The sequence below is a fragment of the Rhinichthys klamathensis genome, unplaced genomic scaffold (assembly GCF_029890125.1).
Source record: "Rhinichthys klamathensis goyatoka isolate OS25496 unplaced genomic scaffold, OSU_Roscu_1.1 h1tg000019l_1, whole genome shotgun sequence".
Classification (NCBI taxonomy): Eukaryota; Metazoa; Chordata; class Actinopteri; order Cypriniformes; family Leuciscidae; genus Rhinichthys; species Rhinichthys klamathensis.
Genome location: NW_026606570.1, coordinates 2,580,233 through 2,596,416, shown reverse-complemented (window position 1 = coordinate 2,596,416; position 16,184 = coordinate 2,580,233). Strand labels below are relative to the sequence as shown.

The 16,184-nt window shown below is 47.6% G+C and overlaps 1 protein-coding gene across 2 annotated transcripts in view; it reads right to left on the bottom strand.

The window, feature by feature from the left end:
• aspa (aspartoacylase) overlaps window positions 1-16,184 on the bottom strand; it is a 118,284-nt gene that overhangs the window by 23,576 nt on the left and 78,524 nt on the right. For both annotated transcript variants that reach the window (XM_056236114.1, XM_056236107.1), the window contains exon 2: window positions 4,536-4,731. In XM_056236114.1, coding sequence (XP_056092089.1) covers window positions 4,536-4,731 — 196 coding nt within the window. The remainder of the gene's footprint in view (window positions 1-4,535; window positions 4,732-16,184) is intronic.

Sequence of the window (16,184 nt, the reverse complement as noted above, 5' to 3'; positions counted from 1 at the left end):
GATTTCATTCTACCTCTAGCTATTCACGCAGATGCGTGGTCAAAGCTCCCCGGGGTATCAGAATAGGTCCTGAACACTATAAAGAGAGGCTATTCGCTACAGTTCGCTCGACGTCCCCGCCGTTATACGGCGCGCGTCGAGACGACGGTGAAAAACGAAGTATCTCATCTACTTATGTCAATAGATCTGAAAGACGCCTATTTCCAGATACAAATAGCGTCACATCACAGGCGATTCTTGAGATTCGCCTTCGAGGGCCAGGCATATCAATACACAGTCCTGCCGTTCGGCCTGTCCCTAGCACCCCGTACATTCACGAAGTGCATGGACGCAGCTCTCGCACCTCTGAGACTCCGGGGCATGCGAGTTTTGAACTACTTGGACGATTGGCTGATTCTAGCTTGATCTCAATCAGAGCTCATAGAACACAGGGCCACATTACTCGAGCACCTCGAGAGTCTGGGCCTCACAGTCAATTGGGCGAAAAGCTCGCTGTCTCCCAGTCAGAAAATTTCTTTTCTGGGAACAGTGCTGGACTCGCTATCCATGACAGCACGCCTGTCGCCGGAGCGCGGACTAGACATTCAGCGCGTCGCGAAATCCTTCCGCCACGGCTCTATAGTCCCGCTCAAAAGGTTTCAGAAAATGCTGGGCCTGATGGCCTCAGCAGCCTCTGTACTCCAGTTGGGCCTGCTTCGTATGCGCCCACTGCAGATGTGGCTAAAAGCGCGAGTTCCGCCCCGGGCATGGACCGCTGGTCTGTTTCGCCTCAGGGTCGATCTAGAGTGCATCTCAGCCCTGAAACCTTGGAAGGTAACCGACTGGTATCAGTCAGGTGTGAGTCTGGGGACCGCCTCGAGTGTGCAGGTGGTGTCTACGGACGCCTCCACCTCGGGATGGGGAGCGCTGCTCAAGGGCAGACCGTTCGCTAGCCTGTGGTCAGAACGGGAAAAGCTCCTTCACATAAACTGCTTGGAAATGATAGCAGTCGACAAAGCGCTACGGTGCTTCTGTCCCCAGATAAAAGGTCACCACGTCCTGGTCCGGTCGGACAACATGTCAGTGGTGGCAAACATAAATCGCCAGGGCGGAGTCAGGTCCCGAAACCTTTACAGGTTGACGGAACGCATTCTGGTCTGGGCTCAGCACAACCTGCTCTCGGTGAGAGCAGCGCATGTGCCTGGTCACCTGAATGTGGGACCAGACAGGCTGTCCAGAAACAATGTCCCAGCAGGGGAATGGTCGCTGCACCCGCAGACGATCCAACTGCTGTGGGAAACGTTCGGCAGTGCGCAGGTGGACCTGTTCGCGTCCCACGAAAACGCTCAGTGTCCGAACTTCTTCTCGAAGAGCAGGGATGCGCTAGCCCATGTCTGGCCCCGCGTTCCCCTATATGCTTTTCCCCCTGTCTCGCTCCTGCCTCAAGTGTTGGAACGAATCAGGGAAAACGGATGCCCAGTGCTGCTCGTGGCCCCGCTCTGGACAAACCAGACCTGGTTCCCAGTCCTGATGCAGCTGGCCAGCACTGCCCCGTGGCCTGTACCACTGAGGAGAGACCTCCTCTCTCAGGCAGGGGGCTCGATTTGGCATCCTCGCCCGGATCTGTGGTCCCTGCACGCATGGGCCATCAACGGGTACCCGCTAACCTCCCGGAGGGAGTGTTAAACACGATCACGCAGGCTAGAGCTCCGTCTACTCGACGGCTCTATTCCTCGAAATGGTCTGTGTTCTCTGCTTGGTGTCAAGCTCAGGGCTTTTCACCCGTAGACTGCAGGGTTACGGAAGTGCTTTCCTTCCTTCAAGAGCTGCTGGATAAGGGCAGAACCCCATCCACGCTCAAAGTATACGTGGCGGCCATAGCAACGTTTGCAAAACCGGCGTCTGGCCAGCCACTGGGGAAGAACGACCTAGTCGTGCGTTTCCTCAGGGGAGCTCGGAGATTGAACCCTCCCAGGCCCCCTTCAGTCCCGATGTGGGACCTTTCCACGGTGTTGGAAGCTATGAAAGGTGCCCCATTCGAGCCAATCCATTTGTCAGACATGAAACATCTGTCTTTCAAAACGGTGTTTCTCATGGCTCTCGCTTCAGTGAAGCGCGTAGGGGACTTACAAGCGCTTTCGGTAAGTGCGTCATGTATGGAGTTTGGGCCTAATGACTCAAAGGTCATACTCAAACCTAGGCACGGGTACGTGCCGAAATCCCACAACACACCGTTCAGGGCCCAGGTGATTTCCCTGTCCGCCCTTCAGGTTCTCAATGAGGAGAAGGACGCGAGTCTCCTTTGCCCCGTCAGGGCACTAAGAGCTTATGTGTCCCGCTCGTCTGGTTTTAGACAGACTGAACAGCTTTTCGTTTTGTTTGGCGGACGTTCTAAGGGACTTGCCGCATCAAAACAGAGCCTATCCAGATGGATAGTTGATGCCATAGCGCTGGCTTACACTTCTAAGGGCCTGCAGTGTCCCCTGGGTGTCAGAGCGCACTCCACGAGAGGCGTGGCCTCTTCGTGGGCATGGTCTAGCGGGATTACCCTGCAAGATATTTGTACGGCTGCGGGCTGGGCCTCGCCGTCTACATTTATAAAATACTATAACCTGGAGGTCCCCGCCTTCCAAGCTAAGCTTTTGGCGGTCTAGAATTCAGTGCGATCTGCCCCGCTGTGTCGGCCCAGATGCTGAGTTTGGCCTGCGTATCGCTCACTGACTGATACAGCAGCTCCACGAGTGTCGACACATGTATGGCCACCCAGTTTAGGCTGAAAGTGTTTTCACCCTGACTACGTGGTATAATATCTATATGATTAGCTCCTCTGGATGCTATTTTATAAGGAATGACGCTTCTAGCCCCTCTTCCTTCACTCTTTGTGAGTCTATGGTGATTATGCACTACATGCGCCCCGGGCCTCTGCCCTTGGGACTTTGGTGTTGGATCCCTGTATGCACGGCGTGTTACACTGTGTTCCCCATAGCGTAAGATTTTACGCAGTACGAGAGATACTCTCGTAAGATAACGTACTCGGTTACTAACGTAACCTCTGTTCTCTCTAGAGAGGGAACGAGTACTGCGTATCTTGCTGTGCTTACAATGTGCTCTGGTTCGCTTCGGCGATGAAAACCAGTTTGTATCAGCTATCTGCCGGCTTTATAGGGCGAGACCACGCCCTTTCTGGCGGGACGTGACGAAATGGGCGCGAAGTGCCCCCATTGGTCAAGACGTCACGCAGAGCCGCTCTCGATAGGCTGCTGCTTTTGCCACAGAGCAGCCAATAGGCGCGCGAGCCGCCTCGCCTATGTCTGCTTGCTGCCGCAAAGCGTTTTGCATTGATTAAAAATTAAGGATAATTTTTGGCTTCAATATCTCGAGGAAAAGAGGTTTTCCCCATAGCGTAAGATATTACGCAGTACTCGTTCCCTCTCTAGAGAGAACAGAGGTTACGTTAGTAACCGAGTACGTTTTTAGAGATAAAACTCTTTACATTCGATTATCATGAAAACAAATCTCAGAGAACGGTTGACTAGGTACCAATGTTTTATTAGACCAAAGGTTCATTTTGCGCCGGAGTTCTCCTTTAAATGCTTCTGATTGACCTTTGCGTTGAAGAAATCAACACATATGTCTGTGATTGGCTACATCGCTCAACGCTGCAAACGTGTTTTAAAAGGAAACTCTGGCCTGTACATCGTTTCGATTTTGTTTTAGTTCTTGTTGCTTTTCTGCAAAAATGTATTAGTTTTTATATGTTTTATTCATATGTTTTATTCATAGATATTTCTAGTTTGCGGGAGTCCCGCGAATCGTTTTATTCTCCCTGCAACACGCACACACACAGAGTGAGTGCATTACCGCCCGCGCTCGCACTCGGCCATCAAATCCAGTCCCGCGCCGCACTCTTTTGCGTTGGGAGTGCACGTCTCTAGATCAAGGGCCCGGCCCGAGGATAGTGACAGGAAATATCGGCCCGCAAATTCGGGCTCGGCCAGAGAATAAGCTCTAGTTCCTTTGCGACTGACGTATCGATCTTGCCGAATCAGGTACACAAGATGGCGGAAGACAAGTTTTAGAATTGAGTGACGTCAGTGAGGAGACGTTGGTGACATCATCTGATATTCATGTATAGGATACATGCAACAAATGTTTTGGGTCGGTAAGATTTAAATGATTTAGTTTTAGTGAGATTTAAATTTTTGAAAGTAATCACTTATTCTCACCAAGGCTGCATTTATTTGATCAAACAAATTAAAAACAGAAATATTTCAAAATAATACAATTTAAAATAACTATTTTGCATTTTAATATATTTTAAAATGTAATTTATCCCTGTGATGGCAAAAAGCTGAATTTTCACGATTCTTTGATTAATTGAAAGTTCAAAAGGACAGCATTTAAAATAGAAATCTTTTGTAACATTATAAACGTCTTTACTGCCACTTTTGTCCTTGCTGAATAAAATTCTTAATCTTTTTTTTAAAAAACAATGAAATTATAATGCTAAATTGATTTAATAACATTGTACAGTATAATTGTAACTAGTTTCTTACTTTGATATAATGCACCATCTGAAGGTTAAAGAGGTCTGTTGAGCTTTCCAGAATGAGGGTGGAGCCCATGTTTGAGGTCGTGTTGTGAAGGTCAAAGATGACATCATATGCATCTGAGCTTCCTTTGGGTCCGAACTTCTGATTGATTTCCTTGGCCCTCTGGACTTCATATGGTAGCCCTTGAACATCTTGAGCACTGTGGATGGAAAGTGCCTTATCAATATTAATTAACAATTACAGTAATAATGAACAAAACACAAATAATTAAATTAACAAAACAATCTCTTTTCAATACATAATGCAAACAGAGCAATACATTTACTTAATTTAGCACTTAGTGACTTAAATAAACATGTGCCAGCAAATTATAAGATGCTTAAGTTCAAATCTACTAAGGACTTTGAAACCTTTGCCCTAAAATAGCATACAGGAAACTGGGTAGGTGCTGGTGTTAAAATCTCTTAAATAGCAGGTAGGTGCGGATGTATCATTAACTCTTTGAACAGATAAGTGAATGACAAAAGGATCAGCTATTACATAAATAATAACTAATTTACTTATTTAAAGACAAATCTAAACTAGAGACTTGAGGGACCATTATGACTTAGATTAATATTTTATTTACTGCTCCAACTGCTGAGTTAGAAAAAAAAAGGTTTCAGAAATATTCCTATTCCACAAAACTACCAAATTTATACACTTTGTTGCTACTAGGAATAAAATAAACTACAGAGATACATATAACAAGTACACAAAACAAGAGAGGACAGAAAAATAATGCAGAGAATTTCATCAAGCTTTCCAGCTGGTTAAAAAAAAAATCATAAAAACAATCAACATGTGATCATCTGTTGTGTATGTTTTGCAGCGCCTCACGGTACATTGCATTTGCAGTGTGTCACGAACGGTGCTTTTCCTGCTGCCTTTACCTTTGGTTCCCGCAGCCCAGGAACAACTAAGAACTGCAAAATATTTCACCAAACATAACCTTCGCTGTGCCTATAATCTCATTCGCATCCGAGAGGGGGACGAATGGAAGACGGCATTCTCCACCAGCAGTGGGCACTATGAATATTTGGTCATGCCGTTTGGATGGGAACAACAGTCCGTCAGTCTTCCAATCCTTCATCAATGACGTATTCATAGACATGTTGTCACATGTCTGTCCTGTCTTGTGATGCACATGGGTGTTTTGTTATGTTGAGCCATGTGCTCTTGTCATTGTCTGATCCCTCCCCCTCGTTACCTGATTATTGTTTGAGTTCTCCCACCTGTTCCCTCTTGATTTGTTCCCTTCTTAAGTCTCCTCTTGTTTGCAGTCCTTGTCGGATCGTTGTCTAATGTCTCCCGTTCCCCGTGATCCTCTGTTCAGGTTGTTGTTTATTGTTATTCATTGTGTTTTCCCCCTTGTGGGTTTTGGTTTGTGTTTGTTTATTTTATAATTAAACTTTATGTTCTCCTGCACTTGAGTCCTCACACTTTGTTGTCTTACCCATTCCGTGACATAACGATACAACCAACATGAGGACTCAGCGGAGAAGAGGGGCCAAGCCAGAGACGGTTCATGTTTCGTCTGCCCAGCCAGAGACTGTTCACGTCACGTCTGCCCAGCCAGAGACTGTTCACGTCACGTCTGCCAAGCCAGAGACTGTTCACGTCACGTCTGTCAAGTCAGAGACTGTTCACGTCACGTCTGTCAAGTCAGAGACTGTTCACGTCACGTCTGTCAAGTCAGAGACTGTTCACGTCACGTCTGTCAAGTCAGAGACTGTTCACGTCACGTCTGTCAAGTCAGAGACTGTTCACGTCTCGTCTGCCCAGCCAGAGACTGTTCACGTCACGTCTGCCCAGCCAGAGACTGTTCACGTCACGTCTGCCCAGCCAGAGACTGTTCACGTCTCGTCTGCCCAGCCAGAGACTGTTCACGTCACGTCTGCCCAGTCAGAAACTGTGCAGGTCCCGTCTGCCCAGTCTGAGACAGATCAGGAGATGCCCATTTGTGTGGCCGCCAAGGCTATGCTGGACTATCTGGAGCGTCTGGCTCGGATCCTGGACATGCCGGTGGATGCTCCGGGGCCGAAGGCAGAGCCAGTGTCTGCTGTTCCTGAGCCGGAGCCAGTGTCTGCTGTTCCAGAGCCGGAGGCAGAGCCAGTGCCTGTTCCAGAGCCGGAGCCAATGTCTGTTCCAGACCCAGTGTTTGTTTCTGTGTTTGTGTCTGTCCTTGTGACCATTTCTGTTCTAGTGACTGTTCCTGAGCCGGTGTTTGCAGTTCCTGAGCCGGTGGCTGCTGCTCCAGAGCCAGTGCCTGTTCCAGAGCCGGAGCCGGAGGCAGAGCCAGTGCCTGTTCCAGAGCCGGAGCCGGAGGCAGAGCCAGTGCCTGTTCCAGAGCCGGAGCCGGAGCCGGAGGCAGAGCCAGTGCCTGTTCCAGAGCCGGAGCCGGAGCCGGAGCCGGAGCCGGAGCCGGAGCCGGAGGCAGAGCCAGTGCCTGTTCCAGAGCCGGAGCCGGAGCCGGAGCCAGTGCCTGTTCCAGAGCCGGAGCCGGAGGCAGAGCCAGTGCCTGTTCCAGAGCCGGAGGCAGAGCCAGTGCCTGTTCCAGAGCCGGAGCCGGAGGCAGAGCCAGTGCCTGTTCCAGAGCCGGAGCCGGAGCCGGAGGCAGAGCCAGTGCCTGTTCCAGAGCCGGAGCCGGAGCCGGAGCCGGAGCCAGTGCCTGTTCCAGAGCCGGAGCCGGAGGCAGAGCCAGTGCCTGTTCCAGAGCTGGAGGCAGAGCCAGTGCCTGTTCCAGAGCCGGAGCCGGAGCCGGAGGCAGAGCCAGTGCCTGTTCCAGAGCCGGAGCCGGAGCCGGAGGCAGAGCCAGTGCCTGTTCCAGAGCCGGAGCCGGAGCCGGAGGCAGAGCCAGTGCCTGTTCCAGAGCCGGAGCCGGAGGCAGAGCCAGTGCCTGTTCCAGAGCCGGAGCCGGAGCCGGAGCCGGAGCCAGTGCCTGTTCCAGAGCCGGAGCCGGAGGCAGAGCCAGTGCCTGTTCCAGAGCCGGAGGCAGAGCCAGTGCCTGTTCCAGAGCCGGAGCCGGAGCCGGAGGCAGAGCCAGTGCCTGTTCCAGAGCCGGAGCCGGAGCCGGAGGCAGAGCCAGTGCCTGTTCCAGAGCCGGAGCCGGAGCCGGAGCCGGAGCCAGTGCCTGTTCCAGAGCCGGAGCCGGAGGCAGAGCCAGTGCCTGTTCCAGAGCCGGAGCCGGAGGCAGAGCCAGTGCCTGTTCCAGAGCCGGAGCCGGAGGCAGAGCCAGTGCCTGTTCCAGAGCCGGAGCCGGAGGCAGAGCCAGTGCCTGTTCCAGAGCCGGAGCCGGAGGCAGAGCCAGTGCCTGTTCCAGAGCCGGAGCCGGAGGCAGAGCCAGTGCCTGTTCCAGAGCCGGAGCCGGAGGCAGAGCCAGTGCCTGTTCCAGAGCCGGAGGCAGAGCCAGTGCCTGTTCCAGAGCCGGAGCCGGAGGCAGAGCCAGTGTCTGTGTTTGTTCTTGTGGATATTACAGTTCTTGTGCCTGTGTCTGTGTTTGTTCTTGTGGATATTACAGTTCTTGTGTCTGTTCCCGAGAGGTCTTCCCCGCCCTGGCCGCCTGAGGGGTCTTCCCCGCCCTGGCCGCCCGAGGGGTCTTCCCCGCCCTGGCCGCCCGAGGGGTCTTCCCCGCCCTGGACTCTGTGTTTCGCCCTGGCTGCCCGATAGACTCTGTTTCGCCCTGGTCTGTCCCTCCCGTCCCGCCCTGGTCTGTCCCTCCTGTCCCCCCCCCCCCCTGGCCTGTCCCTCCTGTCCCGCCCTGGTCTGATGGAGCGTCTGGTAGCCGCTCCGTAGGGAGGGGGTTATGCCACATGTCTGTCCTGTCTTGGGATGCATGGTCTCACATTGCCATTGGCTTTATCACTAATATCACAGGGCAGTCGTGGCCTACTGGTTAGCAAGTCTGACTAGTAACCCAAAGGTTGCTGGTTTGATTCCAGTACTGGCAGGAAATAAACTACTAAACCCCTAAACTACTCTGCTCCTAATGTGTGTGGTTAAATGCAGAGGACTAATTCCAAGTATAGGTTATCATACTTGGAATAGTATCACATGTCACTTTCAACCCCACCATCTTAACTGTGGTTGATACCTTTTCTAAAGCATGTCGACTGATCCCATTACCCAAGCTACCCAAAGCCTTAGAGACTGCTCCTTCTGAACAGTATTTCTTTTCTACGGCCTACCTGAAGACATCGTCTCTGACCTGGTACCCAATTCACTTCTCGGTGAAAAGCGATGCGAAAAGTCTGGAAAGCGTTCTTCCAACAACTCAATGTTACCATAAGCCTCACTTCAGGGTACCATCCAGAGTCCAATGGCCAAACCGAAAGCTTGAATCAGGAAACCACACATTTTCTAAGGACGTACTGCCATCAGAATCAAACTGACTGGAGCCAGCATGTTGTCTGGGCTGAATACGCTCAAACCTGCCACTGGCCTTACACCTTTCCAATGCACTCTGGGATTTCAACCTCCTCTGTTTCCCTGGGAACAAGCTCATGTCTTCCTCCAACGAGCAGCAAGAAGGCAAAAGGAAAAAGCTTACTGGTATCGGTGCCCTAGCCCTGATTACCTTCCTAGCCAATGGGTGTGGCTATCAACGAGGGACCTTCGCCTCCGGCGGGTACCCTGCAAAAAAATCTGTCCCAGGTACGTTGGTCCCTTCAAAATTCTAAGAAAGTTCGTCTTCAGTTACCTGCTAATTAATGTGCTTTTCATGTCTCACTGCTCAAACCAGCTAGACAATCCTGGTGGAAGGTGAGGTGGTCTTTCTTGTACGAGAACATCTACTCCAATATCTAGTGGACTGGGAGGGGTATGGTCCAGAAGAACGGTCCTGGGTCAATGCTGAGGACATCTTCAACCCCACATTCATCAATGAATTTCATAGGACTCATCCGGAAAGACCTGCCCCTCGGCCACAAGGAAGACCCCGACGTCGAATGCCTCCTCGTGCCAGGAGTGGCGGTCTCACGGTGGTCCTGAGACTCCTCCCTCTCTCCAGCAGAGGGCTCCCTCACCTGAGTTTTAGTGAGACATTCTCTGGACTACAGTTCCCATAATCCCATACCTGGACTGATTGCCACACACCTGTTCCCATTCCCTGGGCTATTTAAGTGTTTTCTTCACTTTGTGTGAAGTCCTGTTTTGCCTTGGCAGACATTTCTGAGTGTTTATTTTTCCCTGTTTATCCCTCCTGTTTTGTATCTTCTCACTCTTTGTATCTTAATTCAAAGGGAAGTTTAAAGAACTCATCAACAGATATTTGTAAACTCACTTAATTTTGTTCAGTTTTTCATTTTATTTTACATTTGCATCTCAAGTAAATGTATCTTGATTTACATATTTTCTCAATAGCTTTGGATCAATTCTCAAATGAATTTTTCCCCCTCAAAGAAATAAGTTTGGATCTCTGAAAACTTAGTTTCTTGTTCACATCAGATTTGAATTTCTTATTAATTTAAGCAATTGCATCTGTTTTGGCACATGTGCAAAAGAGTAAGTACAATTGTCTACATTGCACAATCCCTAAAAGCACATGGTTTATCAAAACTGAGGAGTTGATTCTCAGTGAAATTGTCAAACTCTTTACAACTTCTAAACATTCTTTTATCGTGTGAGCCATCACATGCAAAATCATCCATTCAATTATCAAAATCTGTCAGACATGCATGCATATTCTATAAACATTTATGACATGTAATGTCTGCTAAATTGGAAAATGTCCTGCCATTGTAATGAAATTGTAATTCCTATCTTATCAATTAACCAATCAAGTTTGGAAGCATATGGGGTTTGCCCAGCACAACCACTACCATTTTTGAACGTCACAACCCTGAACAGCAGCTACATGCTCATGGAACAGCAATAGGAAGTGTTATGAGCCTGAGTCATTTTAATGTTTACTCACTGATTCCATTCTGTCTTGTGTATTATTGTATGTGTATGTGCATGTGCTTGTTTGTGTTACAGGTGGGCGGATCTGGTGATAATTTGTTGGAGGCTCCGATTGGTTCTCCTCCACACCTGATCCACATATAAGGACCGCCCCAAACACTCAACAGGAGGCCCCACTATTGTGCCATCGTTGATTGTTACCACTTTGCTTTTGTTTTGTATCATCGTCTATTCTAGAGTGTCATATCAGAGAGTTTGTGAGTGTTTATTTGAGATTGTGCTGTGAGTGATATTTGGAGATTGTAAAAGTGATTTTGAACCTTTGTTTATCCTTGTTAACTGACCCATGCCTGTTTGACTACGATTTTGGATTCCGGTTTGTTTTGTTTGCTACGGACTTGTACATTTATGTACTGTAAATATTTTTGCCAAAATAAGGGAGGTAGGGGGTTTGACGCCATTTTATTTTGTATATCTTTGCACATTGTTTTGGTTTAGGGAGGTAGGTAAGTTTAAATTGTATTTTGTTTTCGGAATTGTAGAGGTTTTACAAAAGATTGTTTTTGTTTGTTATTTTGGCCTTGTCTGCCCCTGACGCTAAAACCCTTTTGGAAATAAACGCATGTTATTTTTGATATCTCTCTGGTAGTTTGACTTATTCCTTTTCCTGTTACGGCCGACCCCTAGCAGTCGTAACAGGAAGGTATGCAAGAATTTGTGGTAGTGGTATGGTAACACTTTACTTGAAGGGGTGTGGTTAAGACTGACATGAAACCTTCATAATCATTAGGACATGACACGACACATGTCATGCAACCCGATCACACTAAATGCGTCTCTATAGCACGCAGTGTGTTTATCGTGTAATTTATACGCGAAAATGAGTTTTTACGTGCATAGGATACGAATGGGTTGGTTAGGGTAGGTTTAGTAGTGGTGTGGGGTGCGTGTGTATTACACGCAAATGAACTGCGTATCATATGCACGTAAAAACTCATTTTCGCATATAAATTACACGATAATACACAATGCGTGCTATAGAGACGCATTTACGTGAGAACAGGCTGTGTCATAAATACGAAGGAGGGTTTATGCATGTTTATGACAACTGTCATTAAGTGTCATTCGCTCAATTATGACATTTTTAATGCAAATATGACATTTGAGATGTCTTTGTGATGACAACTTGACATAAACCAATACATCATAACCTGTGTCTTGGTAATGACAACTTGACATTATCAAGACAACATAAATTGTCATAAATGTGTCATAAACATGACATAGCAGATTAATTATCAAACTTAAGAAACCACTTCGCTTTATGGGTTAACATTACATTAAACTGTCATGTGGTTGGTTTTGACATTGGCTATCATGAGGTCATTATAACTGTGTCATGAATATTTTTCTTGACCTCAACTACAGTGGTACAAATTGAATTTGTCATTAAAATGTTATAATGGCCTCATGACAGCCAATGTCAAAACCAACCACCTGACAGTTTAATGTACTGTTAACCCATAAAGCTAAGTAGTTTCTTAAGATTGATTATCTGCTATGTCATGTTTATGACATATTTATGACAGGTTGTGTTGTCTTAGTAATGTCAAGTTGTCATGACAAAGACACTGACAGGTTGTGATGAATTGGTTTATGTCAAGATGTCATGACAAAGACATCTCAAACAATGTCATATTTGCATTAAAAATGTCATAATTGTGCGAATGACACTTAATGACAGGTGTCATAAACATGCGTAAAACCTTCCTATTCATGACGTGTCATGTCATGATTATGAAGGTGTCATGTCAGTCTTATGCACATTCAGCATTAGACAGAACTGAATGCTTTCTATAATATACAAGAATGTCAGTGTCAACAAAAAAGTAGAACAAATATTTCCATGATTGTCTGCCATGGAGAAAAAACAGCTAGACATTTTTTAGCATTATGGTTCACACAATGACAAAAACAACTTTTTTACTGTGGTGGCACTGGACAATTTACTGACACGATAGCTAGGTTTTGAAGCATGAATGAAATGTTTTGGGTGAGTTACTACATTTTGCAGACATGCAATAGAGTTCTGATGTTTCAGAAAACAGTTGAAACAATTGCACTTAACATTTAGAGAATGTTAAGACCGTTATAAAAACATTCAAGAAAACTGTAAAGATGATTAGTATTTTGTCCTGCTTTCCAATACTAATTTCTGAGGAAGATATTTATTTGCAATGTATGGAACAGTGGCGAGGCCTTAAATTTTAAAGTGAGTAGACCTTGGCAAAGTAGGGTGGACCAATGCCTACTCTCAAATTACATCATTATATCAGTACATGAGATAAAAACAATTTGACAATTAAGATTAGTTAAATGTGATTTATTGTCAGACAAGTTTTATGAAAACAAAATCCATTTATAAAATAGCCAGTGAACAGAACTAGAACAATAAACAAAGGCAAATAATCTGGGAAAGGCCTGGCCACAGACTTGAGGGATTTTCTCACTCAGACCACTGCTGCTGCTTCTGATTGCTTTTAAAAGAAAGAGCTGCTCATAACTGCTGGTCTAGGATCAGTTTTCTCAATAATAACAGCATATTGGTGAAACCTGTAGCGACTGAGACAGATCAGACACAATTATTTGTTATATTTCACAAAAAATCTATAATATCCCTCACCCAACAAGAAAACTAGAGTTAACCACAACTAACACACAGTCCAGTTACAGGACACATGAAGACTGATAAGACTGTTTACGACGCAAAGGAATTTCTAGAAAGAGGTTTGACTCTCACTTCATTCTCATTGAAAAAGACAAATAACCCCTTTTAAACTGCTTCCCCGCCAAACACAGAATTTTTCGGGTTTCTGTGTTTTCACTGTTATACGGTAGGGGACGCTGACACATCTCCTGAAAGAGTACTGAATCTCCTGAATAAAGCACATGCAGAAACAAGCGATCTCATATGTAATCCTCAGTATGCTTACTAGGACTAGATATTAAAATCCCTTGATAATCAGCAAGCGTTGTTATTGGAGATTGGGTGGGGTTGGGTGGGGTTGGATTGGGGGATGACCACCTGATGGCTCCAATACGACACATCCTCAGTTGTGCACCCCGGCCTCATTGGGTGTTTCGGCCTTTTATCACAGTATACCCTCACCCGAGGCTGACCCACCACAGGCTGATCAGACCTGGGTGTGTGTCGCACCGGAGGCTCCATGAGCAGCCCATACAGTCTCCTTCCGCTTCAGCCACAGCCAGTGACTGCTTCATTCGGCAGCAGTTGCAAGGTCCTTGATGGTCTTCCGCTGAGCCTGTCCTCTGATTCCAATCTCCTTTAGTAGCCTTGTGGTGGAACTAGCTACAAAGCCCCTGCTGCCCACTTCCACTGGACGCAAGTTTACCTTCCATCCCCGGTCCTCTGCTTCGGCAGCCAACTCTGCATATCGCAACATTTTTCTTTCAAATGCCTCATCGATGGCTTCCTCCCACGGGACTGTCAGCTCCACTATGTAGACACTTCAACAGGATTTGGACCAAAGGACCAGGTCTGGGCGCAGGTTGGCCGCTGCAATTTCGGGTGGGAAGGTGAGCCTCTGACTTAAGTCTACCCGCATTTCCCAGTCCCGAGCTGCGTTCAGTGGGCATGAGTCTGGAGGCAATCGATTGATCGACCCTTTCTCCCCTTCCCGGACGAAGGATGTTGGTTGCCGGATGGTAGTCTGGGCTTCCTGGGGCATGGTGTTGACAGTTACCCTCTTACTCTCCAGTGTAGCAGCCAGGCACTTCAGCACTTGGTTGTGGCGCCAGGTATATCTGCCTTGCGTAAGGCTGGTCTTGCAGCCCACCAGGATGTGTTTCAGGGTTGCTGGGGCAGAACACTTGAGGCAGGCTGGATTCTCTCCAAACCAGAGATGTAGGTTGGTTGGAGAGGGCAGGACATCATATGTTGCTCTGATGGTAAAGCTCAGCATATTGGACTCCATGTTCCACAGCTTGCTCCAAGTGATCTTCCTCCTCTCCACACCTTCCCACCTCATCCAGCGGCCTTGTTTGGCTTGGGACACCGCTCTAGCAGCCCGTTGGTGTTTTAAGCCCCCAACGGATCCTTCAAGGCAGCGCTGCATGGAAGGCGCTCCCGCCCCCTGCCGCGTTTCAGCCAATCGCTGCAAAATCTACCATTGCCAATCTGTTTACAGTTAGCTAGATAGCTGAGCGTGTCCGGCCGGCGGCAAAGAAAATCCCTAGCAGCTAGTGTTGGCTATATTTCAAAGCATAGTCTTTTTTTTTTATAATAAAACATTTCATTATGAATTCAGATCTTAGAATATTGCTCTATGCAACTTACCGTACCAAATTGAGTGGAGTCAAGATCGATCGCTCGTTGGTTCTCAAAGTTGAATGCGGGCACCATTGTTGCGATTGGCTGAAACGCGGCAGGGGGCGGGGAGCGCCTTCCATGCAGCGCTGCCTTGAAGGCTCCGTTTGGGGCTTAAAACACCAAGGAGCGCTCTAGCACACCTGTCCGCTTCCTCCTGGTGGCGCATCTCCTCAACCACCAGACGCCGGCGTTCAGCTGGAGTAGCCTTCTGCCATGTGGGTGTTGTTGCTCCCAACCCTAGCCCCCCTCTGCCTTGTTGGACTTGGCCCACTATGTCCCGGTGTCTCAGAGCGGACTTTGCCTGTGCCACTGCTACACCTGGCCTCCACTTCCTCCCTGTGGCTAAGGCGGGAGCAGCCCCTCTGATGAAGGGATCCCGGGATTCTGTGAGGGTCATTTCGAGCCTTGCTTTAGATCATTTGTACTCCTCCACCAGGCTAGAGATTGGCAGAGAGAGGGGTCCATTGCCGTACAGGCCTATGCTACTGAGGCATCTGGGTAGCCCAAGCCACATTCTCACCTGCACATTCACCAATCGCTCCAACCGATTGGCATGGGATAGGGTGACCTCATAGATGGAAATTGGCCACATGAGGCGGGGGAGCAGTCCAAACTGAAGGCACCAGAGCTTCAGCTTCCCTGGGAGAGCAGTGCTGTTGATCTGCTTCAGCCCACTGATGGTATCCTGCTTTAGTTGTTCCACCTGTTCAGCGTCTTTGAGCTCTGTGTTGTACCACCGACCAAGGCTTTTTATGGGCTTCTCCAGAATAGTTGGTATCGGCTCGTCATTGATGTGGAACCTCTCATTTACGATCTGGTTCTTGACAATGGAGATACTGCGGGATTTGCAGGGTTTAATCTCCATTCGTGCCCATCTGATCTTTCCCTGGAGTTTGTACAGCAGGCGTTTGGTGCATGCGTTAGTCGTTGTTATAGTCGTCATGTCATCCATATACTCATATGTAATCATATGTAAAATAACGCGATCATCAACATTAAACAGCATATAAATCAAAACTGCCTAATGTTACTGAATGAAATGTCAACCTAGGATGAGCTACAGGTCTGTGCAAGCATCAGGGGTGTTGATGGACTTGATCTGCTCCATTTGTGTTTTGATCATCATTCTGAATCCTGGATGTAGTCTTTGACAAAAACAATTTTCTCAGCTATTTGCTCAAAATGTTGCTTTTTTATGAAACTTACCCACATTCAAATGTTGATAAAAATAATGCATGAAATTTTGTTTAATAACAGAAGGACTTTTGATATATATGTTCATATATTCATACAACAAAATATTCTGGGGGCCATGAAATTTT